General features: G+C 36.2%; 1 protein-coding gene across 2 annotated transcripts in view; it reads left to right on the plus strand.

Moving 5' to 3' along the window:
• Positions 1–27462, plus strand: part of CDKL5 (cyclin dependent kinase like 5) — a 131861-nt gene that overhangs the window by 68664 nt on the left and 35735 nt on the right. For both annotated transcript variants that reach the window (XM_017812288.1, XM_017812289.1), the window contains exons 4-9: positions 9031–9076; positions 11643–11779; positions 14768–14888; positions 16032–16091; positions 21638–21728; positions 25822–26011. In XM_017812288.1, coding sequence (XP_017667777.1) covers positions 9031–9076; positions 11643–11779; positions 14768–14888; positions 16032–16091; positions 21638–21728; positions 25822–26011 — 645 coding nt within the window. The remainder of the gene's footprint in view (positions 1–9030; positions 9077–11642; positions 11780–14767; positions 14889–16031; positions 16092–21637; positions 21729–25821; positions 26012–27462) is intronic.

Raw genomic sequence — 27462 nt, forward strand, 5'->3', positions numbered from 1 at the left:
TAGAGGGAAGTTCAATACATATTTCTTTGGGGTTGAAAGATGCACTTTAGTTGCCTAAGCCCCTAATGCTAATGGTGATACCTGGGATGCTATGTCTTACCTCTAGCTTGTGCTCCAGGAGGTTTGCTTCTCTGCCAATCCCATGTGAGTGTTGTAGATATCTAGGGAATCTTAAATGCTACTAGATGCCTGTGTTTAGGGTACTTAATCGTGTCTTGAGTGACTGGTCAACTTAGAGCTCTTCAGCTCTGCTTATTGTAGTAGAAGCTTGAACACACAACTCACATGCAGGTGTTTGAATTTAGATGTCTTAATCTGAAGCTGAATTCCAGCAGAAGAGTTTCAGCCTCAGGAACCTGCTTGACAAGCTTGCCTTTGGTTCACAGTAGGTCTTGTTTTACAAATTAAAGAAAATGCCTGTCAGACTGTTGATAAGAAAAAAGAAAAAAAATAAAATGTGAAAGTACCAGATAAAAAATAAATTGTATCCAGTGCAGAAGTAAATATTTCAAAACTAAAGCCTGAAATGTAATAGAATTCAGAAGTTCAGCCAATCATACTAAACTGTTTTGACACTCAAACTTTTGCACTGAAAAAAAGTATTAAAAAACCAACCAAACCAAGCAAGTATTTTCCAATAAGTTCTACCTGCTCTTGAGTAACAAGATGCCCAGGAAAGGAACATTGCATTCATAATAACAAAAAAACAGGAAATGCAATGTGATTAGAAATGTCTTGTTGACCTCTGCGTTTATGGAGTCAGCAATATCTTAAGGAAGCTGTAAAGGTGGTACAGGTTGCCTTTCTACATTTTCCACTTTGTTATCACTTGTATTCCGTATGCCAAGAAGATTTAGCTATAAGAAGTAATTAAATAATGCTGGTATCTGCCCAGTGCAATGTTATGTTATTTATAAATAGCTTTTATTTTCACAATTTCCAGCATTAGCAGACAAAAAAAAATCAAATAGAACTGGAAGAAGACTGAGGTTTGTAACTTAAATTACTATTATTGATGTTTCAGTATCAGAAACATTTTATAAAACTTTACTGAATTTGGTTTATGTTTTACATCCATGGTTTGGATTAAACAGTATTGTCAAATTGTAAAATTATATGGATTAGTGCTACAATAAAATTAAATGAAGGACAGATTGTTTTAAAAAGTGCTACAATAGTACCAGTTTACCATGAAAAGCTAGAATAGCTACATTTATAGTATTTAAAAGCTTCTTTTTGTTCCAGATCCTTTTCATTACATTATTATACAAATTCTTTGGGGATGCATATTTACTTTGTTGCTTGGAAGAAATTGTGAATAAATATGAAAAATGTGCTTGCAACAATGAAAGTTTCAATGCTAACTGTTATCATCAGCCTAGTAGTTAATAGAAAATACTGAGCAGGTTCACTTCCTTGTAAATGTTCTTTTCAGGGCAGTATTTATGCTCTAAATTAGTAAACTTCAAGTTTTTGAAGAACGTAAAATTCATGCACTGTACTGCACACCTTAGGGTTCAGGTGTACCTCCTAATAACTGCTCAAAGCAGAATCAGCAACAGCAGGTTGTTCCTATTTTTTTTTTTTGATTTTTAATACCTCCAAGGCTATTCAGAGTATCTCTAGTGATGGGAACATTCATGACTGGCAGAGAGGTGCCTTCTATCCCCACCTGTCCTGTGACTGTGAAGTTACTGCAGTCTGAAGAGCCTCTGCCACCAATGGAGGGAAGAGCCATCAGCCTGCCTTGATTCTGCCACTGGAGGCTGTGGCACTGCGAAGGGGAGCCCCAGTCTGTGAGTCCATGATACAGATGGGCCACTCGTTTGGCTTACAGATTCATCTGATTGTTGAATGAGAAATGCTTGCTATTCATGACTCCCTTGAATTACAAATGATTTAAACCAAAGCAAGTATTTGCTCATAGCTTCTGAACAGGCAACAGAGTTGTGTTTCTGAAAGACATAGAGAAAGAAATCAGAGAAACTGTTTCAATCTGCTTGCATTTTTTAAAAGAAGTCTCTTTCCATCATTTCACACACTTTGACATTTCCTGTCAAACTTGTAGCTCAAGCTTTCAGCCTTTTCTTGTGCTTCTTTTCCCAGTGGAAGAGTTGAGCTTCCATACCTGTTCCCCTTGAAAATCTTCTAGTGGGTCCAGAGTGGTTTAAGCTTTCTCTAGTCCTGCTTTTGTTTTTCCTCAACCAGGAGATAGTGTGACCATCTTCATTAAAATGGCATGTGAAGTATATAGATCTTTGTTGCGTTAAGAGTCTTCTCCTGCACTTAGATGGTTAGTAAATAACATTCCGCTTTCAAGAGATATAAAATTGATTTATGGTGATTCATTCTAGGTGCTTCTTCTCAAGTAAACTCTATGTGCTGGAAAACGTCTAAGCCATTTTCCAGTAAATAAAGGCATTGTGATAACTCAGACACACTGTTCTGTCATTATTTACCAAAGGCTCTGTCTCTTCTAAAGATAAGTAGGACTTCTAGATTAGGAAGTAATTTCCTGAAAGTTCGCCTATGCTAAGAGTCATAAGTCTTAGATAAACCAAGTGTGGGGTTTTTAACTGAAAAATAGAAGAGCTACAGTTTTCTCAAGGGAGAAATACAAGATTAAAGCAGTGAAGCACCTCTTGAGGGAAATCCTCCAAAGTTTTTTTGGTGTAGAAGAAGACACAGTGCTATGACTTACATATCCTAATGTCAAACTGCTTGAAAAAAGAAATTGAATCTGTCATCTTGCACGTCTCTCTTTTTTCTACAGAGCATATTTTAAGGTACTCCATTAGATTTTGAAAGTAAGTGCCAGCAAAATTGCCAGCACCTAACATTGGAAGTCTGGAGAAGACAAGAAGGTGTGTTCTAGTCTGTTAATACTGTCCAAAGGTAGTAGTGTTTTAAGGCAGAATGCAAATAGAGTCAAGACACTGTGATAACTTCAGGACCTGATTTACATGGAGGTAATGATGCCTGTTACCCCTCAGAATGTGCATTGTGAGGTAGCTTGGCGTAAATTTAAAGATTTTTGTAATTACTAATGTTACATTTATGATCCATTGATCAATACTGACTAAAATGTTAATATTTTCTCCTCTGGTTTTGAGAGTAACTTTGAAAAATTAATTGGTTGGGGTTTTTTTTAAAGTTTCATTTTAAGCAACTCTTTAAAAGCGCTTTACCATCTTGTAATGGTTTTCTGGGCTTTTGTTGCCTCTGCTGATCGCTTAATGTAATTTTGCTAGAATCAAAATTATTGAAAGATCTGTTCTAAATGCTTAAATGTCCAAGAACATAGTAATGCTTATGCAAGTCAAAGTAAAACTGTAGTACTTTGTTCTGAAAAGACATTAGCCATAGGATATGTTTGGCTGAATTTTGTTGATTTTTTAATATGTGTCTTTGTTGTGGCAAACTAAATAATGTGGAAGTAATTATGGATTGATTAGGATCAAATCAGCTTCTTACTTGCTTCTAAATTATTTTTATAAAATTATTTTATGTTATAACAATATTTTTATATTATCTATGAGTAGGAAATGTGATTGATTTCACTTTTTCTAGCAAAAGTTGAACATGCATTTATCTTTGGGCCTTACACCTTCATACTTGTACAGATATACAGCTATACTTGTTCCAATCACAGAACATACTATGTCATATCTTAATATGGCACTTAATATATCAGCATAAAACCCTGATGTGATGTACTAGATACTGCTTTAGCCTGAGTAAAGGCAGCAATATGCTGCTTGTGCATGGGATGTGCTCAGTATTGACTACTGCTATATCTGCTCATGCTTGTTGATTTTTATAAACACTTGTTTTTTCAGTTGCTTAAAAAATCCGTGCTTGAGAAATTCTTGTAATTATATAGGGTGAGGTAGTAAAATTATTGGTGAATGATGTAACTTCCAGAAGGTCAGAATCTTGTCTATTTTTCAAGAATCTTCTTGTGTACCTATGCTTTGTGTCAGATTTTCCATGGTATGTAAAAGAAAAAGGAAAAAAATTCCTAACAGAAATTCTTGAAACAAAATAGGGACAAACATTTGAAGAGATTCTTCTTTGTAACGTAATATTTTCAAGAATAGGACATGTTTTCTCTTTCTGGGGAAGAATGGTTGTAGTTCTAAGATCTTGGTTTATACTTATCTTATTCTAAGATCTTTGTCCTTGAGTACTCCCATCATTAACATCAAGGTTCTTTCTAGAAAACAACAGAGATACATTCCTCTGCTGTTCTGGAAATCACTGGTGTCTTGTGCAATATGTAATTACATATACATTTTGTAGAGACAATGGAAAAATAGGAGACCTCTATACTTTAAATGAGATAAAATTAAATGGTTTTGAATTAGGAACTCTTCTAGTTTGATACTGGCGACAGGAAACACCAGCTACTACAATCTTGGGAGGGAGCCCAGGAGCAGTGAGAACTGCTCAGCTCCCATAGCCATACTCACCTCTCATCTGTGGCTAAGTGGGCAGACAGTAAAGCACATGTTTTCTCCAGAGGCAATTCCCACACATATTTTGAGGTAAAGGAAAGGACTGAGCCCTAGAATGAAGTGATTCCCATCTCCAGGACTGAAGATACGCTTTTCCCATGAGCAAGTATCTCCTTCCTCCTCTCTGTCACTGTATTTATATGTAAAGCAAATAGAACAGAAATTTTTGTCTTAGCCTTATTAAAAGGTATTAGCAGGTTTGTACATGAAGAAGAGCCATAGTTTACCCCGTTTTAGACATATGTAATCGTGTCGTCTGAATAATCAGTTTCTGTAGGTCCTTAAATTTTACACAAAGTGTTTTCAGTAATATTCATCTGTTGTTGCATACTTAATTGTAAAACAGTGTTTTTCCTGTAGTTTTATAACATAGAATGTTTGTAATATATGTCCTCAATAATCAGATGTAATGCCAAAGCCAAGAGGGATTTGACTTGTGTATTTGCAAATTTGCTGTTGCCTCAGAATGTAAAGTGAAATACTGAGGCCAGAATTTTTTATTAGAGCATGATAATGAGATACTTAGTAATAAACGTAGCTGATTGAAAAAGAGGTACAGGTAAGTGAACACAAATTTTCATACTTCATGATATCAGGTGGTGGTAGAGATCAGAAAGGGTTAAATTTTTTCTTTGACATTAGTTGAAGTCCCAAACCTGAATCAACTAGTAACAGTCTTATCTACGTAGATGATACATTTAATTCGATGTGACAATTTTCCATGCTAGGAGTTGGATACTGAGCTATTGTCTAAGTAGGGTTTCCAGAATCAAGTTGAACATGGTGTTCAGTACTGTTCTGTTTCATAGTACAGTCTTGAAAAAAACCCTTTGAAATGCAAAATATATATTTTAGTGAATGGCAATTCTATTTTTGGGAATTCCAATTTGACCTGTTTTTGAAGAGCAGACCACCAGATCCACAAAAGACTTTAGATCTCCAAAAGGACTTTTAAGTAAAGGTTTAAGTAACAAAGCCTAATTTGATCTGTAAAGAACCTTTCAGATTTCCCCAGGAGTCTGAATTATCACTGTTGAATTCCCTCATTGCTCAAAGCTCTGCTTTTCTTTGTATCCCCAATTCTGTCCATCTTCTCAGGGCTTAGCAATGTGTTGTTGTCTGTTTGCTTTGCACCAAGTGCCTGTCAGTACTTGTTTCGCCATCATCGGAGCAGCTCTAGCATCTGTCTCCTAATCCAGGAAGCATATTTTTACCATCTCTACTATATGCCTGCTGTATTGGTCCATATACAAAATGTATTCCATCTTTTCCAATCTTACTCTGTATTAGTTTATCTGAGTGAAAATTATGTACAGTGCCATTGCACAGTCTCCATATGCTGCTGATCTGCAACATCGTACATTATACAGGAGATAGAGTTCTTGCTGCTTCCTTCCCCCAAGGAAGGATATTCTATATATGACTGACAAATTTGAGACCATTTTTTTGAAATTTCCTCTTTCTAGAACTTGCATTTCTCTGTAAAATGTGGTGAAAACTAGACATCTAGTTCAAAATTAGTAGGAGTAGTGGCAAATAGAGGAACAGGGCATTTCAGATGGATTCTTCCTTTTGAAAATAGTTTAAAATTATGATGAACTCATATGTTGCCTCATATAAACTATTTAGTTGGTTTAGAGCATGCGGCCAAGAATTGAGAAATGCTCACTTGGCTTCAGTTTTCTCTTCTATCTGATGGAGCACCATCAGGTGTTCTGCATCATAGGGAAGTTACAGGCTTTTTGGACAAGCAAGTGCATCATATTTAAAACTCTATGTATAAATCTTGACTGTCTTTGTATCCATTTTAGCTTTGTCTTGACTGCTTCACCAGTGGCAGATTCCTAGGGAATAGCATTTAGATAGGATGTGGTCCTCCAAGAAACCTAGACAAGAATGTTCCTCCCTAAGATGTCTCATTGTGGTGTTGTTTCACTTCAGGTTATTTAAATATCATTTGTTAGGGGGGTTTTTTGAAGATAGGAAATATGTCGTATATAAATTCTTGATTGCTTAATTATGACATCATTGATAAGTTTATTGAAATAATACAAGTGATAAAGTTTTTCAAATGAAAATTTCTTAAATGTGGGATTTTTTTGAACTGTTTTGAATAACTTTTTCATCCATATGTGTGTTGCTGAGGTCTTTCTGTTCTTATTATTCCTGGAGCCACTCATGCTTTAAGTACTGTAAATAGTCAAAATCCTGCAGGACGTTCGATAGCATATCTTACATAAGTCTTTGCAGGACCTTGACCTCAGAGCTTTTAAAACTTAATTTCCAAAATAATCACATTCACTGTACACAGCAGGATATGGCAGAAAAGCCACATAGATTAGTTTTCTTGAATAATGCCGAATTCCTCTCTGTGTAAGGATATATTTTCCAACTCCTACATTTCCCTCAGTGTACATAAGCTATTACCTTGAGAATAGAAACACAGATTTTTGATGGTAGCTGAAACATCTACAAATTTTTCTTTTACTTCATGGGAAATAGGCATGTTAATACTAATGGATAAATTTGACTTATCTGCAAAGGGGTATATGCACACTGTCTAAACATAGGTATTTACAGTCAGCAGAGGCTTTCAAGGGCAATTACAGTGTTCCTTTTCTAAAAAATCCTTCAGAGGCTTAATTAGCCAGAGCAGCTACCAGTAGATACCAGAAGTCAAATAAGCTAAATTTACTCAACCACTTAATGTTCCTTTATAGTCCTAGTAACTCTTACTATTATTACTAGAGTTAGAGTTAATAAATATAACAATACTATAACATAGTAGTAAAAATATAATTTTTGCTTAGTTTGTAAGTTTCCTGAAACAAAATTACTAAGGAACTGTATTTGACATAAAAGCTAAAGACAAGACTGTCAGAATCATTCTGAACCTGAAATGTGTACTGTCTCCTCATTTCTGACATCCCTGTCTTTACTGTTCTGTAAATTGGTTGAGCTAAAGGTAGTGCTTGGACCTCAGCTGAATTTATGCAATGTATCTATCAGCCTTCACATTAGACCAGTGTGTGTGAAGGGTAGGTTTCAGCCTCCACATCAGATCAGTGTGTTTGAAGGGTAGGTTTCAGAAGCAGAAAAGCAATGCAAATCTTCTCTAAAAGTTAATCGCACGTGATGCTTCTGCTGAACTTTCTTCAATGCAAGGTAGATATAGTTTGGTTACTTAAATCAATACACAATAAAATGCTTGCAAGTTTTTCAGATAGATGGTATGACTGATGATCAAAGGATTATTTTTTTAAACATGCAAATTATATACACACACATTCATTCTTATATTTGACTGCAAGTTCATTTTTAGTCATAGTAGTATTGATTTTCACTTAAACGCCTTAAACGACATTATTCACTATCTACATGGGTTTTTCCAGGGTCAGGTATTTTGCATGTTCATGTGTTACGATGATTTGAAATGAAAAATGGAGTAAATCTTTGTATTACTCTGTAATTGGTTATGCACATATCTTTAAGTATTCCAGGAGGGCTTTCCTTTTCATTGCTATTCTCTGATCCAGCCTTTGCATACTGTTAATAGTGGGATATTGTTGGGGGTTTTTTTAAACTGTAATGTTTGGTAAACAAAAAAGGGTGTGTGAGCTAGACCTAGCTCATCAAGTAACCCAGGCAGCCTCCTACCTACATTCCTTAACTCTGTGCGTCCTGTTACTAAAATTCAATTGCTGCATCATTGTAGGAACAGACCTGCACTAGTCATGTTGTGTTGGCTGCTTTTTGGCCATGTGCTAAATGCATTCCTGCTCACACAACAAGAGAGAAATGTCTTCATTTAAGAGAAAAATGTGACCTATGATAACCAGGTTTGGTGAGTAGAGAATGCTAAAGGAATGCAAAGGCAGGTGGACATTAAGAAGTTACCACTTATTGTAAGCATAGGTGAACACTGCCAAATGCAATTACTGATCCTGGTTTTGGATGGGCTTCCCTTAAGATGACAAATTTTTATAAGGAGGCACAGAGAAGCTACTTTCCTAATATCATGTTCTTTGTGGATATTTGGTCTTTGAAGCCCAAAAACTTTTGGCAGCCAAAATTACAGGTCTTATTATAAGCCTTAGCCAAATAATAGCACAGTATTTTCATTTCACTTCGTAAAGATAAGCACCCACATTCATACTTTGGCCAGATTCTGATTGTTAGAAAATCAGAATAACTAAGAAACAAGATTCATTTTTTCTTCTGAAAATTTAATTGATATCTGTTAAATAATATTTGAATATGAACTTTTGGCATTTAACTCTGTTGCTTTTATACTGGGGTTCCTAATTGTGATATATCTGTTACATGTGGGTGTGTATTGCATTTGGCCCAATCACTGAGGTATTTACCAGATTTTTATTTAACTTCTTTGCAGTGTGAAATTTCTCTGGATGCTTCTTTTTTTCTCCTCTGATGCTCAGGAGAAAGAAAAAAAGGCACAAGAAAACACACAGCAGGTCTTGCTCATTTTCCTTTCTTTGCTTTTGTTTTACAGGAGACACATGAAATTGTGGCTATCAAGAAATTCAAAGACAGTGAAGGTAACCTTTTCTGCTCTGTGATCTTTTCTGTAATAACTACATTGTTAATATCTCTCCAGTTGAAATAAGAAGTCTCATGTATCAAGATATGATTTAAAAATTATAATGATTTATTAGCTTTGTGAATATTCAAGACACTTAATCCTTCATACCTGCCTAGGGACTGCATTATACACTAACTAGATAACTACCTTTCTTTCTTGATGCATCTGTCTTAATATGGCTGAGATTGTGGTGTCATATGCAGGAGTAAGATCTATCATTTAGAGACTGGATGTGACTAGAAAATGTAAATAAACTCCTCTTGTAGTAGTAGCTTGCACAGTCTTTGGGCTTTATCATACTTCATCTGTGAGAGGGGATCTAAATGTTAAGGCGATTTGAAGCAGTAAATGGAGGAGACTGATAGAAGTCCCTGAGAAGTTCAGTCATACGAGGACAAATCCAGAAGCTCCCAGGGGTCCATGGAGGAAGCTGGGTGGTGAGGCAGCTGATCTGTCCTCACTGCAGCAGGTTCCACTCTCTTCAAGAAACTTGCTCTTTGACCCCTCACAGCAGCCTGTGTACTCTGCAGTGTTGCTGAAGGGAGGAAGACCCAACTTCTGCGAGGCTTACCGTTGCTGACAAAGGGGGTGGCAGAAGGCAGGACACGTGGAAATCATTCTGAATGCTGCACGCCCCCATTCCTCACCCAGTAATACACCCAAAGAACTGAACAAGACAAGGCTGTCTCTCTGACCTGCACTTGTTGGGGAACAGTCAATCACCATATTCTATCATAGGAAAAACTGGCAACCAACCACGACAGCAATTGTCTGCCTTGTGTACATGAGAAGTTAGCCCCGATCCCTAATGGCCTGGCACAAACAGAAGGAGAAGACAAGTATGAAGTAATAAGAGGAGTCAGCCCAGTCTGATGCAATGCAGCTGTGGTTTGCCATGTACTGAGGCTTTAGCTGAAAGCTAGGAATGTTGTTTCAAGAAATAGCAGCCACTTTATTTTAGCGAACTTTTATTTTCTGTTATTGTTTTAGGATTGGTGGTGGCCATGGAGGTGTTGTTGGTTACAAGGCCTGTAATTTTCAGAGTTACAGCAGAGTCTGATTTGCCTCTTGTTTTGCTCAACGCAGACTTGTGCTTTGCAGGTCATTTTCCCAGACACTTGAAGAGCATATTTGATGAATGTTTTAGCTCTGCTATTTAGAAAGCTGTTCTAAATCCCTGTTAAAGAATGCAGGAGATAGTTTGATTGTGATGACCATCTTGACCAAGTAATGAGTGTACTTCAGAATTTCTTTTTGGAACTTGCTGTGGCTATTCAGTACAGATCACAGGCAATAAATCTCAGTTTTAATTAAGCCCCAAACAAGATTATTGTATTAGCCTCTCTACCAAAAAAATTAAAACAAAAAATGCAACATTGCCATTAGGTCTGGCTTTCCAAGAGTATTACATAATGTCAGTTTACATGACTGATGACTGCTTTTCAGAGTTGTAGCTAGTTGTTTACGAGTTTCTGGAAATATGACAGAAGTTCTTTTGATGGATTTGATTCAGCCCATTTCACATCTGTCTTGTTAATATGTAGTTCATTAGAAATTTGAATATTCTGTAATTGTTTCTATTGACACTTTTGTTTCACTGAATCTTTGCCGGTTTTTGACATATGAATGCTAAATGCACTCAAAAGAGTCTGTCTCGCAATAGATGAGATTATGTAATCAGGCTGATGCAAGCCAACATCAAGCACTCAGTTTTAAAATGAAAAGATTTAGATTGCTCTAAATTATATATTTTTAATCAAAACATTTGTGATTATAGTATTTTGTTTTCCTCTTCCCTCTTGCTACACTTGAATTTTTTATTTTTTCCCCTCTCTCTTCTGTTGATGATTATTGCATTTGCATGATCTGTGTTATTCTCTCTCTCCTACAAACCTGGTTTTGCCTTTTGCCCTGGAAAAACAAGTTCTATTCCTTGTTTTTAATTCCTCTGCCTCTGGCTGTCTTTGTGGTACATGACCTGCAGATGTGATTTAGCTTGGAATTTGTGCAAGCACATCTCATTTAATATCTCTCTGTTGTGGATAACAGTTCTAAGAGGCTAAGAAGCCTATTTCTATGTGTGCATGAGCAAATTTACTGAATTAATGGATTTCACTTTACTAAATGAAAAATAAAACCTAATGTAGTCTAGTTTACTTCACATTTCATTAGCAGTGTCCTTTAGAACCCAGTTAGTTCAAGGCCCTATAATGATAAACAGTGTATGGAGCATTAATAAAACATTCCTTTCTTGAACACCTTTCAGAGAATTAAATTGTCAAATCAGTTAAATTAAGTTGTCAAAACAGTTAAATTTCTGGATTCCTCTGAATTAGATTCAAGGCTTCACTGCATCAATACTTACTCTGCTGCCTTCTGTAGCTGCTACACTGGGCTGGCATTGCTGAATTTCCTTTGGAAGCCTTGTGGGGAACTTACAGGACTTACAAATCTGTGCTTGGGTCTTAAAATTTGTTTGCTTTTTAGTAAGCTTACTATGTCACTTTTACTTTGCACTCCAGAAAATGAAGAAGTCAAAGAAACCACTTTACGAGAGCTTAAAATGCTTCGCACTTTGAAACAGGAGAACATTGTGGAGTTGAAGGAAGCCTTCAGAAGAAGAGGAAAATTATACTTAGTTTTTGAATATGTGGAAAAAGTGAGTTGAGTTTGTAGTATCCTTGCCACAGTTAAATCACCAGCTTACTGAAAATGTCTTTAAAATTGCTTTTATTTTTAAAAATTAAGCTATTCTATTCTATAAAGAGAAACAGCAGAAACAGTAATACATCTGAGTTGTAATTAGACATCCGTTGTGAGAAAGCAACCCTGATAACTTTACTACTGTTTTTAGATCATGTGTTGGTACTTTTTTAAAAAAAATCTTCCATATATATGAACTCAAATGTCGACAAATTATGTAGTCTGGAATACATATGATTTGAAGAAAAAATTCAATCTGAACTCTTTAATCCAGTTTAATTGTAAAGCTGAATAACTGTCCTGTGTTATGTTGTGTAATGAATCTTGACGTAGTCTTTCAAAACAGGATCATACACTTTTGACCTTGGAATCTCTTTCAGCTTTCTCCATCCTTCCCTGTTAAAAATAGGATTTGTTTGTATATTTCTGTAACAAGGCCACTATCAATAGTTGCTTAGAGGGATTTGGCAAAGATCACTGTCATTATCTCCAGTCCTGACCTCATTTTGAAACTGTTCCAAAATTTCCTTAGATTGGCCTACTGCTGCCAAGCATCCTGGTTTGTTTCCAGAGAGAAACAACCTAGAACAGATTAGTCTTTTGTTATTTTAGCAACCTCATGATGGAGGTAGACCTTTGCTCCAAATTCTAACCGTTTAGCATTTCTTCATGGCAAAAATGAGATGGTATTCAGATACACAGAGTAAAAAAAAAAAAAACCAAAAAAAAGCAAGCTTAAACACGCGTATCTCTGTTGCCTTCACGAGATACTGCTCCCTTGATTTAAATTTTCATTTAATATCCTGCCAGTGTGATGTTGCAGTCTAGCTGAGTGCTAGTCCTCTTCAGTCTTGTCTAAAAATTTCTCACCCCTAAATACTATGTCTCCTTTACCTTAGTCAACAATTTCTTTTGTTGTATAACTTCATTGCATAATGTGAGGTGACCTGTATTAGCCCACAGTTTGGCAGAAATCACTTTTGGTTTTCACCAGCAGATCAGCAACTTCTAATGTGGTAGATCTTACTTAGATCTAACATTCAAATCTTGACTTGTTTCACCCATGTTCCTTGTAATTGTTCCAGACACATGGAATGTCTTTGATCACACACCAACTTAGCACAAATATTTAATTTTCTGTTATAGTTGACTTGGCTAAGCTCTGTGTAGTAGTGGGTTGGAAGAGCAGCATAAGTAAAAGATATTTAATTGATCTGATGAGGGGTACGCTTCAAAAATTGTTAGCATCAGTAAAAACACCAGGCTGCAATATCTACCATTATTTGCATCAGAATAAAAGAATTTAATGATAAAGGTAGGCATCACATATAGTCTGTGTCTAATGTAATTTCTGTATTAATGGTCTCCTTTCTTTTCAGTGGAACTTCACAGCCAGGAATGTTTCTTCTTTTCTAATATGTTAAATAATATTCACTATGATTTCTTCAAAGACCAGGATAATTTCTGTATTTTTTGGACGAGAGGAGAGTAGAAGGAATTAAATAAAATGTGATGTAGTAAAAACTGAATTTTTTTGTTTAACTGGTGATGAGCACTTTGTGTCTTTTGGGGAATCTTAGCTCTGCAATACTGAAATCCAGATTACTTAAATTCACATTTAGTCTAATCTCCTTTTTTCATCATCCCCTTGGTTACTGTCTTCGTATTGGATTATGTCTTGCTGTGTTGATGCTACTCTTTTGTTTTGTACTTGTAATACTAACTTCTTGACTTACTTGTCAAGAAGTTGGCCTTCTGTGTGGACTTCTGTGGCCTTCTGTGTGGACTAGATTCTAACTAAAATCAATATGGTTCCTTAACAGAAAATTCCTTTTCTCAGATCTGAAGTGTATTTCTAAGAAAACTTATGCTCAAGCACAAAAGTTCCAGTATTTTTTCATAGATTGCAAAACTTAGAAATGTTTTCAAACATTTCATCATATCATCATATCATCAAAGTCTCTGTTTTGTCTTGTATTTGTGTTCATTAAAATATTGTTCAAGAAAAACCTCAAAAATATTTCTATACAGCTAAAGAAAATGTTTGTCAAAGACAAGATAAATTTATTTCAAATGAAAAATCTACAAATGCTCAAATCCATAATTAAATGAGTTGTGTAGGGCCATATAGCCAAAATACTTCTATTTCAGTGTTCAATAAATAAGACTTTTCTCTCTTCAGGTGTGCTGCTGCTGTCTATTATTCATTCAGTGTACAAACTCCATTGTATTTCTAATTGTGCAAAATTAGAGACATTTGCTAACATAATGGGAATCTAAGTGTTCTTTTTCAAAGAAGAAATTTAGTAGTATAAACAGGAAGTTTATTTTCTTTCCTAGGTATCCATAAAACAGTTGATATGGCCATAGTTACTGTAGTGCCAATATGTCTAGGATCTCTATAGCTAATACATAGCTATAGAACACTCCCTAGGTTAATATTTATACCCCTGTGAGGCATTTTTATATGTTACTTCATTTCCGCTAACTGACTTTATACCCATTCATATACGGATACGGTTTGTGATTAATCATGGCCCTGCAATGTCAAAGCAGCAGAACTAAAGAATGAAAAAAATAGTTTGTTAAAGCACTGTTGTGTACTTACAAAATGCTGTGCTTTGCTAAACTTTTCATACAGACACACTGACCTAGTGTTTCTGTTAAAGCAATGTTTTGTAACTAAATGACATTTTAGATGTGTTAGGATAACTGGTTTGATGACAGTCTTTTAAGAACTTGTGGTTTGTTTGTGGTTCACCTTTAATGTTTATGAAACAGCTAGGAGTATGCTTATGATTAAAATACACTCCTTGAATGTTAAACTACTGTTCCATAACCAGGCTCTGTAGCCTAAGTATGTTGCTTCAGAAGGCTGAATGCGTGTTATCTTCCAGCAACTAGAGTATAGCTGTTTTAAATAATGTGTCTTTTAAATGTTTAGAATATGCTTGAATTGCTAGAAGAAATGCCAAATGGAGTTCCACCAGAAAAAGTGAAAAGCTACATCTACCAGCTAATTAAAGCAATTCATTGGTGCCATAAGAATGATATTGTTCATAGAGGTAAGTGTGTAGCTCTCCATATGAAATTAGGCCCCCTGTAGGAATTTGCTTATTACAGGGAAAGATGTTACAGCTTAAAGTAATTTGTATTTAACATAAATAGAAGTAATCGCTTTATATCAACAGGAAAAAAATTGTCAGTTGGGCTGGATCTTAAGTCTGCTGTGTGACTTCAGATAATTTTAAAGCTAAATTCATCTACATATAAAACTTGCTGTCCACTGTCTTTGGGGCATGATATAAAAATTGTGAAGTGAAACTGAAGTACAGACATTGTCTAAGGAAAAGGAATTTTTTAAACCTTTCATGGTGGTCAGTCATTTCACTTTTGAATCTGATAATAGAACACTAGGAGAAAAAAAATCCAAAACTTAAAACTTGGTCTCCCATGTTTTACTTCTTAACGCAGATCCTCCCAACTCCCCTAAGCTTCAAGCACTTAAAGTACATATCTTGATGTATGACTTTATCTAGTTTTATGTCTTTTATCCTGATTTAATAAAATTGTATTTTGCTTTGTGGCTTTGCAAGAGTAACATTTCTCATTAATGTTTCCATTAAAGTAACATTCTTATACAATATGCTTTTTATATTTAAGACCAATCAAACATAAGCAAGAGTCTGAAAACATTTTGTAAGATATAGTTTGAAAAATATACCATGTATGTATACAGCAATATCCATATAGGAATGAAAAAAAGGGCTTAAAACTAGACAAGATGTTTTTTCTAAACAAATTACAAGAGATGATCAAGATGGTCATTATAGCCGAAAATGCTGAGCACAACACACAACATTTTATTGGTTAACTGGGTAATTAAATATCAGTTGTTTCTATTATTTTGCAATATGCAATATTATGCGTATTGGTTTGCTGCCCAGGAATATCTGTAAGCACATTTTATCTTCCCATATTTTGTTGGGAAACACTTAAAAAGACTTCAAAAGGCAGAAAATTAATTCTGCCTGTTTACAAACTGAATTGCTGGAAGCTGTTTCAGCAGTTGCTCTTGTAATGCTTCATTTATGATTGCGTGAATATCTCTAAATACATTATAATGAAATAATATTTGTTGACAAAGTTCAAAATTAAAGGGAAATTAACAGCTCTTTTTTTTTTTCACATCTACTCTGATACTTCAGATATCAAACCAGAGAATCTCTTAATAAGCCACAATGATGTTCTGAAGTTGTGTGACTTTGGTAAGTTCAATAGATAGCTGCTGCTCACCTTTGTAAAGAAAATCTCTTGCAGTGGAGTTTTGCCTTATTATGTCAGTGTTCTACAGTATATGCTGTTTAAAAATCTTTTAACAGTCAGAATTGATTACTGCTTCAGGTTTGGGGCTAGTATTCTAATTTGAAAGATCTCTGGGCTTAATTTGCATACCCTGTGAAATACCTGTGTTAACATGTCAATAGAAACACTGCCTTTCTCTCTTCCTCTATTTTTGCTAGTGCTGCTGCTGACACACAGCTGAGAACAGCACAGATGATAAACTGATTAGGAGGCTAGCAAATCTGTGGGTTTATGTGGCCTGTGTATTGAAAGAACAGATAATTCTTCATTGATGTTTAGTAAAGGCACAACAGATTTATACTTTTTATGTATTTTTTGAACCACTGGCTTTTGTGGACTGCTATGTGTGTAGTTATAGGTCAACTTTTTTTTTACCTAATTAAGGAATCAGTTGTCCACTATGTTTAATGACTGAATGACTGGATGTTAGAGTCAGAGCTGTACATGTTAACTCTGATGTTTCCTGACATACCAATGCCTGTTTAATGTCAGCTTTAAGGCCTTGAAGAATTGTCACCCCAGTACAAGGCAAACTTTGGCCATGTGAGTAATTCCCAAAAGACAACAGGGAAGAGTGTACACTGTTCTAACAACCTGTATTTTTATTCTAAATGCTACATAAACACAGAATAAAATATTTTTCCCTCTGAAAAGCTTACAGTTTCACTTGGTAAATAAAAGCCAATTCCATAGTGTTACCCCAGAGGCACTTCTCAGTGAGAACAGTTTGAAAGCTGTCATTTCAGACCTCTGCAATTTTGAATGAAAAGAAGAACTGCTAACAAAATAGAATGGAATATGTTTTTAGGAACACAAGAAAGGCATTTTTCATTTGCAATGCTTCTTATTTCATTTAATCCTAAAAGCATTTTTCTTAAGCATTCAGAAACAATAACTGTTCTAGGAAAAACCTTAGATTATTTGGTTCATACGAGTTCTTTGAATTCAGAGCCATTTATTCTCCAGTGTAAGGAACTGCACAGCTCTAACAGAACACCAGGGTACTGCTGTGTGGTGCCGTCATTGTCTTTGCCTTTTCGGTATCCACAGGCCTCCTGTCTGCACTGCTGTGGCTGCCCTGGCACCATTGACCCCCCACAGCCCAGAGCTGGTGGGGCAGGATTTTTCCCTCATTCTACACTGATTATCAAGGCCTTGCCACTGCCAAGCAAACCCCATGAGGTTGGCAGGGCCAGGCCTCTCCAAGGAGTGAAGGCTTGTGTAGATTACACTTTGCTCCCTCTCCACCACTTCACCTCCACATTAGCTTTGGGGACCAAAAGCTCCTTATGCAGAGCTAAACAACCAGCACATGGGCAGTGCCTGTCCCTGAACAATGCCTACTCCGATGTGGGCTAACTTCATCAGATGCAGGAGAATAGCCAATGTGGGCATGAGTGTGTCCTGAAGGGAACAGTTGACTCCACACATGCTTCTCTCCCTCCCTCATTTTTTCTGGAGTGGGGATGTCCCTCCTTGAAAGTAACACCGTTAGAGTTGTCATATGCTGTCACCTAACAAATCTTTGCATGTGGACTTGTTTCAACATCCTCTGTGCAGCAGTATTGCAGGAAAATATAAAGCCGGACAAATGGTACGATCATGTTTTGGATGTCTGCTTTGGCACTAGATGTAGATGATGTGAATTCTGTTAGCAGTGATGTTCTGTGTGGTCTGTTGGCTTGCTCACACTGTGTGCTCCAGCCATGTTCTCTCTGTGCTGTTGGAAAGGACACGCAATCACAGTGCACTCAGAGTGATCAGCACAGTGTCAAGGAAGGCAAACTAAGAGAATTACTGTTGTTCTTACTGTTCATGTGGGTTAGTTTTAATTTTAATCAACCTTTCAGATTTAGTCGAATTTAAAATTCCGAGAAACTCTTCTAATATGGGATCAGTTTTAAGTTTCTAACGTTATTGCTAATTGTCATTATTGCTAGTAACTTAAGCTATGACTGTAAAATCCATGTCAGAATGGTGTTAGCCACAGATGTTTCCTGAACGTGCACAAATTAGGATGTAAAAATTTGCCTTTTAACATGATTTAACATATGCTACCTAACTTAAATCATATTTTGGAACACAGGTACTTGTCACATACAGTGTCACATTCCTCATGTGATTAGAAATGCAAAGAAAAGGACTATGCATCCATTTCCAATAGCCCAGTGGAGAAAAACAATTTGAATAGAAAAGTTCCTAAATTTTTAATAAGATATTTCTTCTTAATCCTTGTGCCATGTGTTCTGTACATACCGTGCTAGATAAAATTGAGATTGAATGTTGTGCTTGCCCAGACACATGTTGTGTGGGTGTCATTTCTGCCAATAGAAGTGAAAGAAGAAAACAGTACAAAGTGCCGACTACAGCAGATGCATCTGACTGTTGGAAGTACTTAGGTTTTTTGACTGGTGTGTTTGCTGTTTCAACACCAGGGCTTCAAAATTACTTGTTTTAGCAATCTCTTAATCTCAGTATGATGTGTAAGCATAGAAATCATGAAACACAGGACTGGAAAAGACCTCAAGAAAATCCTCTAGTTCTTCCACCTACTCAGAGAAAGGATTAAGAATGTCTTTGTCATTCTTGACAGGTGTTTGCTTAGCTTATTCTTAAAATTCTGAATAATGGAGATTCCCTAGTGTTCTTAGGCATCTATTAAAGTACTTACATGTCATTAACATTAGAATGCTTTACCTTATGTCTAACTGAAATGTGCCTTATTTCTCTGTAAGAAACTGACAATCTTCTCCTTTTTTCCTTACACCTTTTTCCTTGTTATCTCTCCTACCATGGTCTGAGTTGTTTCAAGTCCTTTCTTGAAATTTCTGATTTTACTTGTTATTTCTTCTTGCATCATGATGCATTTGGAAATGCTATTGTTTCCATAGTCACTCTCACCCAAATTGCCTTCTGTGTTCATCTTCTAATCTATTCGTTCTCACTAGTTAGAGTTTGGTCTAATCTTCTCCCTTGTTTCCTTCTCTTACTTTTATATACCTGATACCTCAGCACAATTGGAGGAAGGAACAATAAGCAAACTCCCATCATAACCAAAAAAAAAAAGTAATTGTTCCCTTAGAAAGGTATTATGCTTTCCTGAATTGTTAGTTCTGTCCATCATCATTCTGCATTGTGTCACAGAGTCAGAGCAGTATTGAATCTATAAAATGGTTTCTTATATCACCGAACAACACTGAAGTCCATTATGATAATTTTACTTTCTCTCTTGCCACATCAAATCTGTGCTGCACCCAGCCTGTAAACCTGGAGGCTGATTTTTCAGACTATGTTAGCTCCTGACTGTGACCAAGTTCCAATAGAAACTGCCCTGTAGGGAGGAGGATGCATCCTTGACCTGTTGATTCTTCCGGTGCACAAGGGCTCATGTGCTGCCAAGCTCATGTGTTACCTTTAGCACATGTTTATTTCTATCATGTGACACTTTTTTCTCTTTCTTCCTCCTCCTCCTTTCAGTCTGGGCCTTCCCACTTTTTGACTGTCCCATTTCTCAGTGCAGCTCCTGGTTATCTCCTCTCTGTTGTTTAAACACATGAATGGAAGATTTTTCATTGGCAAGATTAATCAGATAGCTCATGTAATTTGAAACAGAAACAGGGCTGCCTAAGCAGTTCTAAATATAGTAATGTTTCCAAATTTATTCAATCCCCATGTTACAAGTAATAAAAAATTCCTTTCCAGCTTTTCTCGAACAGCATCAGTAATGTTCATTAGACTTTATGGGAACAGAAATGAATTATGATTATTTTGGAACAACTTTGAAATATCGGTTCCTCATCATACGTACCTTTTAGTTTATTAACTCTTGGACTTAAAGGTATCTTGCAAAAAGTAACAGCTATAACCTGTGTAATTAACAAATTTATAATTTTTTTCTATAATCACTAGTCTAATAATAATAATCTGCATCCAAATTGTTACTTCAACTTGGAGTAAATTAGTGTTCCACAGGGATGAGTGGAACTGGGCTTCTTCACACTAAACTGCCAAACAAGATACACTTCCAGAACACAAAAAAAAAAAATTTAGAACTTTACAAGCATAGTTGTGTGGGAAAGGCAATTTTGGTGGCTTCTGCAAAAGAACTCATAACAAAAAATGACTATTGCATTTAAGTAGCACTAATTGATTCAGAAAATAAAGTTGTGCGTTGTACTTCTGTGACACTTTGGAATTTTATTCTGTCTTCATTGCTCATGCAATAATGGAAAGACATAGTGATTTCACTAAAGTGAATTTTGACTGAGTTTTTATGCCACATGCCACTAAGAAAGCATTTTGAAAATGCTGTTTCTGCATTTCAGTCCCAAAAGCTTGTTTTAGTTTGAGCTTTGTAAGGAGCCTACACATGTGAAGTCTTGCTGCTGAGATCTGTCTATCCTATTTCACCTTGTTGGTAATTATTTGTTTGAAAACAGTAAGAATCTTGATACTTTTTGAAAACAGTGACAACATCTGCCCTGGAGTACTTCTATATGAAGAATCCAGTAACAACATTACTGTGGTGTTTGGCTGACATTTTATAAATGGAGGAGAATGAAAACAAAAGTCTAAATTATTCCTACATCTGGATTTTCTTGTGTGTGTGTGTGTGTATATATATTCCAGTACTCTTCTCTGAGCTAGTGGTCATAATTGTTATGCTTTAGGACAGTAGTGAAGTTTTAGTACAATTAGAAATAAATATACCTTCTTAATTTTTTTTTATCGTTAACAAAATGAGGTGGAGAAAGAATTTAATTTGGACTTGCTTTCTGATCCTAATTCATGAAGAATTGCAATGAATATGATGCTAAAGCAGGTAGGAAGCCAAAACATGTGGAGTGAGCCAAATGCAGATATAAACAGTTTTGCTGATCTTTGGTAGATTCCTGCATTTTATAGTTTTGAGGAGATGACCCTTTTCTTTGCCAGTCAGGGAGGGAGTGTCCTTAAATAAGAATAATACATAGTTTTTTGACCTGTTTAAAAAATTGAAGGTAGTGGGACTGTAGTAATTAAAATCAATGAACAGAAGAGTCTACCCCACCTGCATGTGTATTGTTTCTAATGTTGTGAATCCTCTTCTGCAAGCATCTCAGTAGGGGTAATAGTTCAACAGCTTACGTGGCGTAATGATAACAGGTAGCTTTTGTCAATCTGTTTGGATTATGTAAAGCAGCAAAAATAATAGCAAAACCCCATAGACTTGTGAGGAGAGTACACAAGTAAGGTAGTCATTAAAGCAGACATGCTGACTTTCACTGTTGCATCAATAAAAGCTTGCATTTCAGTAGACAAGCACTTGTTAGAGAGATCATTCTGCAGCAGGGGTTGTAAACAATTTGCTTCTATATAAATAGATGTGACCTCTTACTGCCAAAATCAGTGGTGATGTGCATATTGTATTTAAAATGGGCTATAACATTTCATGCTGTTTCTCTGACAGGCTTTGCTCGTAACCTCTCTGAAGGAAGCAATGCTAACTATACAGAATATGTGGCTACCAGATGGTACCGCTCACCTGAACTCTTGCTTGGGTAAGTACAGTTTGTAGAACTGCCATGATAAATTTTGACAGATTCTTTATAGTTTTTCAAGCACTTTTTGTAAGCTTCAGCTGTGGAGAACTGTGGTTTATTTAAAGGCAAGATTTCAAGAGGCTTCTAGATTTTCATTAATTTTTGTTCATTTCCAGTAAGTCGGTATGACCTGTCTTGAGCTGAGCAGTGTTTAACTGATTAAAATATTAAGCTGAATTATAACAGATGTACTCCCAATTTCTACACCCTCACCCCCATTTCCTTCAGAAAAGGTTTCCATGGTAGTCTTGTAGCCTGAAATGTTCCATCAGCCTTATGGTGGACATCACATAGCAATGACTGCAGCTTTCAAAATGTGACACTTGTAGTTATCTTCATCCTTTGGGTCAAAACTGTATTAGGAAGAATTTTTTTGCTCAGAAGGTGATAAGGCACTGGAACAGGTTGCCCGAAGAAGCTGTGGATAACCCATCCCTGGAAGTCTTCAAGACCAGGTTGGACAGGGCTTAGAGCAACCTGGTCTAGTGGAAGGTGTCCCTGCCCATGGCAGGGGTGTTGGAATGAGATGATCTTCGAAGGTCCCTTCCAACCCAAACCATTCTATGATTCTGTGATTTGGTTTTCATTCCTAGTTACACTTTGCCAGCACTGGTGAAGTCACTCAAAAGGCTGGTGCTAGCTTTTTACTAGTCAGGAAGAATTTATTGAAGGAGGCCATAAGAGTCATTTCAATAAAACACTGAGAAGTTAGCATTGCATTGCCTGCAAAAGTAGTAGCTATGTGAGTAACCTCAACCAGACAATTTAGTTTTACTCCTTTATTAATCTGTAAAATGAGTGTATCATTACCTCGCAAGATGAACCAGATTTTCAGGTAATAAATGAACAAATTCATAGGACTCAAAAGGGCAGAGGAAGAGAAAAAAAATAACTGGAGATCTCCTATATGTGATCTTCCAGTTACTATCGAGTTCAACATGAATGCTGTCACGGAATACAATTCCAGTGTATAGTGATACACATATTCTTAAAATAATTGAAAGCCACAGGATGAATCAAAAAAGTACTGGTCACTTCTAAGAATCTTTAAACATAATGTTTCATGCTGCTGGGCAACAAGTTGGCAGCTTTGATTAATGCTGAACTAGATATTTTTTGAACAGGTAAGGCACTAAGTAATAATTATTCTGTAAATAAAGTCACCCCAGTATTTCCAGAGCTGTACTAATCTTAATCAAACTGGTAGGTAGTTACGTTCTTATATGCAGAATACTATGTTAAAGCTGCCAATAAAAACCTCAAAGCTCAATTGTTCATATCTTGGAGAAAACAGTTAAGCTTCCAGCAAAGTGCATGTGTTTGTGTGCATATGTAAGTATAAAAAAAGACTTGAAAAGAAAGCATCAATTGTGGCCTTCTAAGGTACATAATATTTTGCTCTCTCTCTAGTAGTAATGAGGATTTAGGAGGAAAGACATGAAAAGCTTGACAGACATAGTATCAGTCTGACCTGCAATTTTCAAAGCTGTTTTGTTACCAAAGGAAATTTAACAGAAATCATGTCTGTTTGTAGTTGACTAAATCTGTTTGATTAACTTGTAGAGAAAGGGAGGGGATTTGTGTATTTAATGCTTCAGCTTTACTGGTGTATGGTTTTAATGCCAAGTTTTTCTGGCAAAAAGTGATGCCTATTTCTTGGCAAACCTGTTCTATTTCCCAGGCACTGATCTTTCCCATTCCCCCTTTCCTTACATTTACCAAACCTTTATAAGCATCTAATATTAAAATTCTTCTCAGGTTTATTAAATATATACATTTTAACAAATACAGTTTTACTTTTTCAACTTTTAAAATGTGTCCCAGAGTGGTTTCTCTTTAGCAGTGAGGTTCCAGACTTAAATTTCAAGAGAGGAAAGAAATTGCTGCCTAATTATTCACAGAACATCTAAAATCTACTCACTTTGGAGAGCCTCAGGTAACTAGCTACCGGTGGAGTACTCTGTACACTTTGATGACAAAATATTGCTAAAAGCCAGTAGATTTAAAAACATACCAAATTAATAGATGAAAACATGTTTTGGAGAATCTAATATGTGCAGGCTTAGACTATAATACTTCTGATTTATGGTCTATCTGTCCTATAGGAGTTATTTCATTTTCCAGCCATATCACTTGTGCATTTTTTTCTCTTGTGATATGATGAGAGTGATCCTGGCAGCCAGCCGGCGTCTTGAGCATCCCTTTACAAACAACAACACTGCAGTTTACACTGCCTTAAGAAATGGGTATTTTCTGATTTGTTTCTGTTTGACTACAGAGTAAATACTGAAAAGTTCCTAACTACGATTCAGCTTTTTTTATTCTTGAGAGCAAGGAAGGGTAATGGTCCATGCCTTAAAGGAGTTTTAGCCCATTCCTCAGTTGTAATCCTAGCTTGTTCTCCAGTACCCCAGCCCACACCAGCCTTTTCCTTATTTCACATTTCATTGGAGGAAACTGCATATTAAAAGGGAATTGTAAACAAAGATGTGCTTGGTTTTCTATTGTAATAAAAGGGTAGAATTTTTACCTGCAGTCTCACAAACTGTTTTGCTCACAGATCCTCACTTTTCAAATACAGGCACAGAGCATCTTAAGAGCAGATCCTTGGCTTTGGAGTCCATTCTCACCTGTGTTGCCTTTTGCAGTGAGGAAAAAAACTAGGCCTTCCTTGGCACTCTGCCGTAATGGGTGGGTTGGACTAGCAGCATCCCAGAAAGGTCAAACACTGAGTCAATCCACAGGTAGCCACTGTGGCGGTTCCTTGTCGGCAGTCAATTCCAATGGGACAAACGTTGATTGATTGTGATGTCTCATGTCAGATTCTCAAAGGCAGGCAGTTTTTGAAATTCTGGTGTCCTACTTTGGCTTTCCCAGCTACCATAGACTGCTGCACTAGTCATCTGAATGGGCCTGTAGTTTCACTCGGGCTATCGTCCAGCTAGAATTGCTTTCTCACCTTCACCTAATCAAATCAAGGGTTTACAAGTTCCTCTGCCCAAGTGTCCACTCCACAAGCTAAGTAAATAATAATGAGTAATCAGTGGGGAAAAGTCAGATATTTTTTCTGTAGTTTCAGCATGTTCTTTCTCTAAACATCTTCAATCATTAACATAAGGAAGGAGTGAAGAGGACAGATTTAGGATAGGATTTGTCACCTGCAGCTGCTGGTGCTGTCTTATTCCAGAAATAGGCAAGACAGCTGTAATTTAAATCTCTTGAAACAGAGGTTGAGTTATTGGATTACAAGTTTCAAAAAGAAGAGACTCAGTGAAATATGTTTTCAGTTCAATCTTTGTTCCAGTCTTTATTATTTTTATAGCTTTTTCTTTGACGTGAAAAGAATTCTCCAGTCATTCTATTCAAAACATCCAAAAGAGATTCTTGGAATAATTTGGATGTTTAAAAATTTTTTTTACAATTCAATAACACTCGGGTGTACAGAAGAGAAGCTTTCCCCATACCCCACCCATGGCTTTGCTCCAAAACAGGAATTATTTACTTTATGCTGTCATTGCTTCCTCGCTTGTGTTTTTTAAGCAATAGTTTTCAGAAGAATTCCATTTTCTTTCTAATTAAAATTTCATTGTATGAATGGTGGAACAGATATTTCTTATCATTTCTGTTCTTCCAGTGGCCAGACCCAGTATGCCTACCCATCTAGTAAGCACAATGGAAAAATAAATGTAATACAGGAACAGAGCACAGGAATTGGCCCTGGAGAGAAGGGAGGTTAGTAGTAGTTTAGCTGGGAGTGGTAACTGCTTTGCAATCAAAAAGATTATTCTTGTATGTAAGATTTTTCACAAAGAACTAGATCCCGGGGGGCACTTGAAAATTCCTCTCCTGCCTTTTCAAGCAGTGATAGAGACATCAGGAAATCCAGGGCAGAAACAGAGGGCTTGGTATTTGAGGTAGTCTCTTTAATATCAGACTTTGTTTTTCTGTTTTTTTAAGGAAGTGGGCCATGGAAAATATGGCCAATAAATTGAAACAGCTCAGTAAGAATACAAAGTCAGTGGGTGAAAAACATTGTACATTCACTTTACAGAGCCCCTTATGGAAAGGCTGTGGATATGTGGTCTGTAGGCTGTATCCTGGGAGAGCTGAGTGATGGGCAGCCCTTGTTTCCTGGTGAGAGTGAGATTGACCAGCTCTTTACCATTCAGAAGGTGCTGGGCCCGCTGCCAGCTGAGCAGATGAAGCTCTTCTATAGCAACCCACGCTTCCATGGCTTGAGGGTAAGGGAAAGCTTTGTTCTTTTTCCTTACTTTTTTTAGTTACTTGAGCAATGTTTACAGTATTGTTGTTGTTGCTGTGAAGGTTCTTTTCATTTACACTGTTCATTATCTATTGCCTCTATTTCTGTGTAAGTATGAGATGTATAGATTGTAAGGCATTCATAAGTCAAAATAAAATTCTGATTACACCAGTATTGAGTTTTATAAATTTATAAAATAAAGATTGATTAAAGATTTTCTCTCATTTCTTTGACATTTTTGTCATGAAATTTACCTCTTATATCCAGTTTAGCATTGCCCTGACAGGTTTACATAGTAAAGTTTAGTGGCAAAGCTCTGTCAGGTCAGATTGTGGAAAACTCATGACTGCTGTCTTCAGGCTACTCTGTTAGAAAAATCTGAGCTATAGATGCTACTATTGTGCAGAAGAGCTTTCTGCCTTTTGACTTATATTCCTGGGGAGTTGATGTAGGCCACATAAGTAAAAAAAGCTCTTCCTACTGACAGCATTGTTCCTTTCAGGGATTTGCCCATATAATGTAATGATAGAGGCTCACTAATATGAAGAATCTACTCAAGTTGGGATGTGTAATATGGAAAAATACCAGAATCAATAAATAAGTAATAGCTCTGTTATTTTTACCAATACTGGGTCAGTGACTCGTGTTTCCTTGTATCCAGTTTCGGTTGTCATTTTTTGTTAATAAAAGTTGCTTGGAAAGGTGAGTTTATGATCTTGATAAATGTTCTGAAATTGTTAGTGTAAATCATATAAAGAGACATACAAAGGTTTTAGGAGACCTGATCTGTGCTAAAGACTCAAGATTTGAATTTTACTCTGAAATAGAGAAAATGTGAGAATGTGAAAGGGAACGAGTGGGGATCCAGTTGTGTTAAAACATGTTAGAAGTTGCCATAAATTTGGTTTAGCTGCTGATGATAAGAGATAGTTGGCTTAAGGTGTTAAGGTAATTATTTTAGGTACTAGGATAACTAATTCTGAAGAGTTTTTGTTGAAGTTTGTAGACCATCAGAAGAGGATTTTAAAAAAATGATCAGACAAGCATTTCTTGTAAGGTCCTATTTATATTTCATCCTTTTTAGAACAGTGGACTGGATGGGATTTTCTGTTTAAAAAAATTATAACCCCTTATCAGGAAAACAGTACTTTAAAAATTGTAAGCAAAATAAATTACTGCCTCTTCTATGTTATTTTACAGCTGTGCAATATAATCTTATTCGAATACTTACTCTGTAGTGTTTTAGGATGAGAATGAAATATCTTTGTTTTGTAGCTTTTAAGTACAGAAATTCAAGAAGACAGCATGTACCTAATGTGATTAGCACAAGGTTGAGAGTCTGTTCTCATCCCAGATCAATGGTTTATTACTTGGCCTCAGACATGTTGCTGCCTTCTTAGCCCCATTTGTGAAGTCAGGCTGCAAGTGATG

Source organism: Lepidothrix coronata, unplaced genomic scaffold (genome assembly GCF_001604755.1).
Source record: "Lepidothrix coronata isolate B3197 unplaced genomic scaffold, Lepidothrix_coronata-1.0 Scaffold35, whole genome shotgun sequence".
Classification (NCBI taxonomy): Eukaryota; Metazoa; Chordata; class Aves; order Passeriformes; family Pipridae; genus Lepidothrix; species Lepidothrix coronata.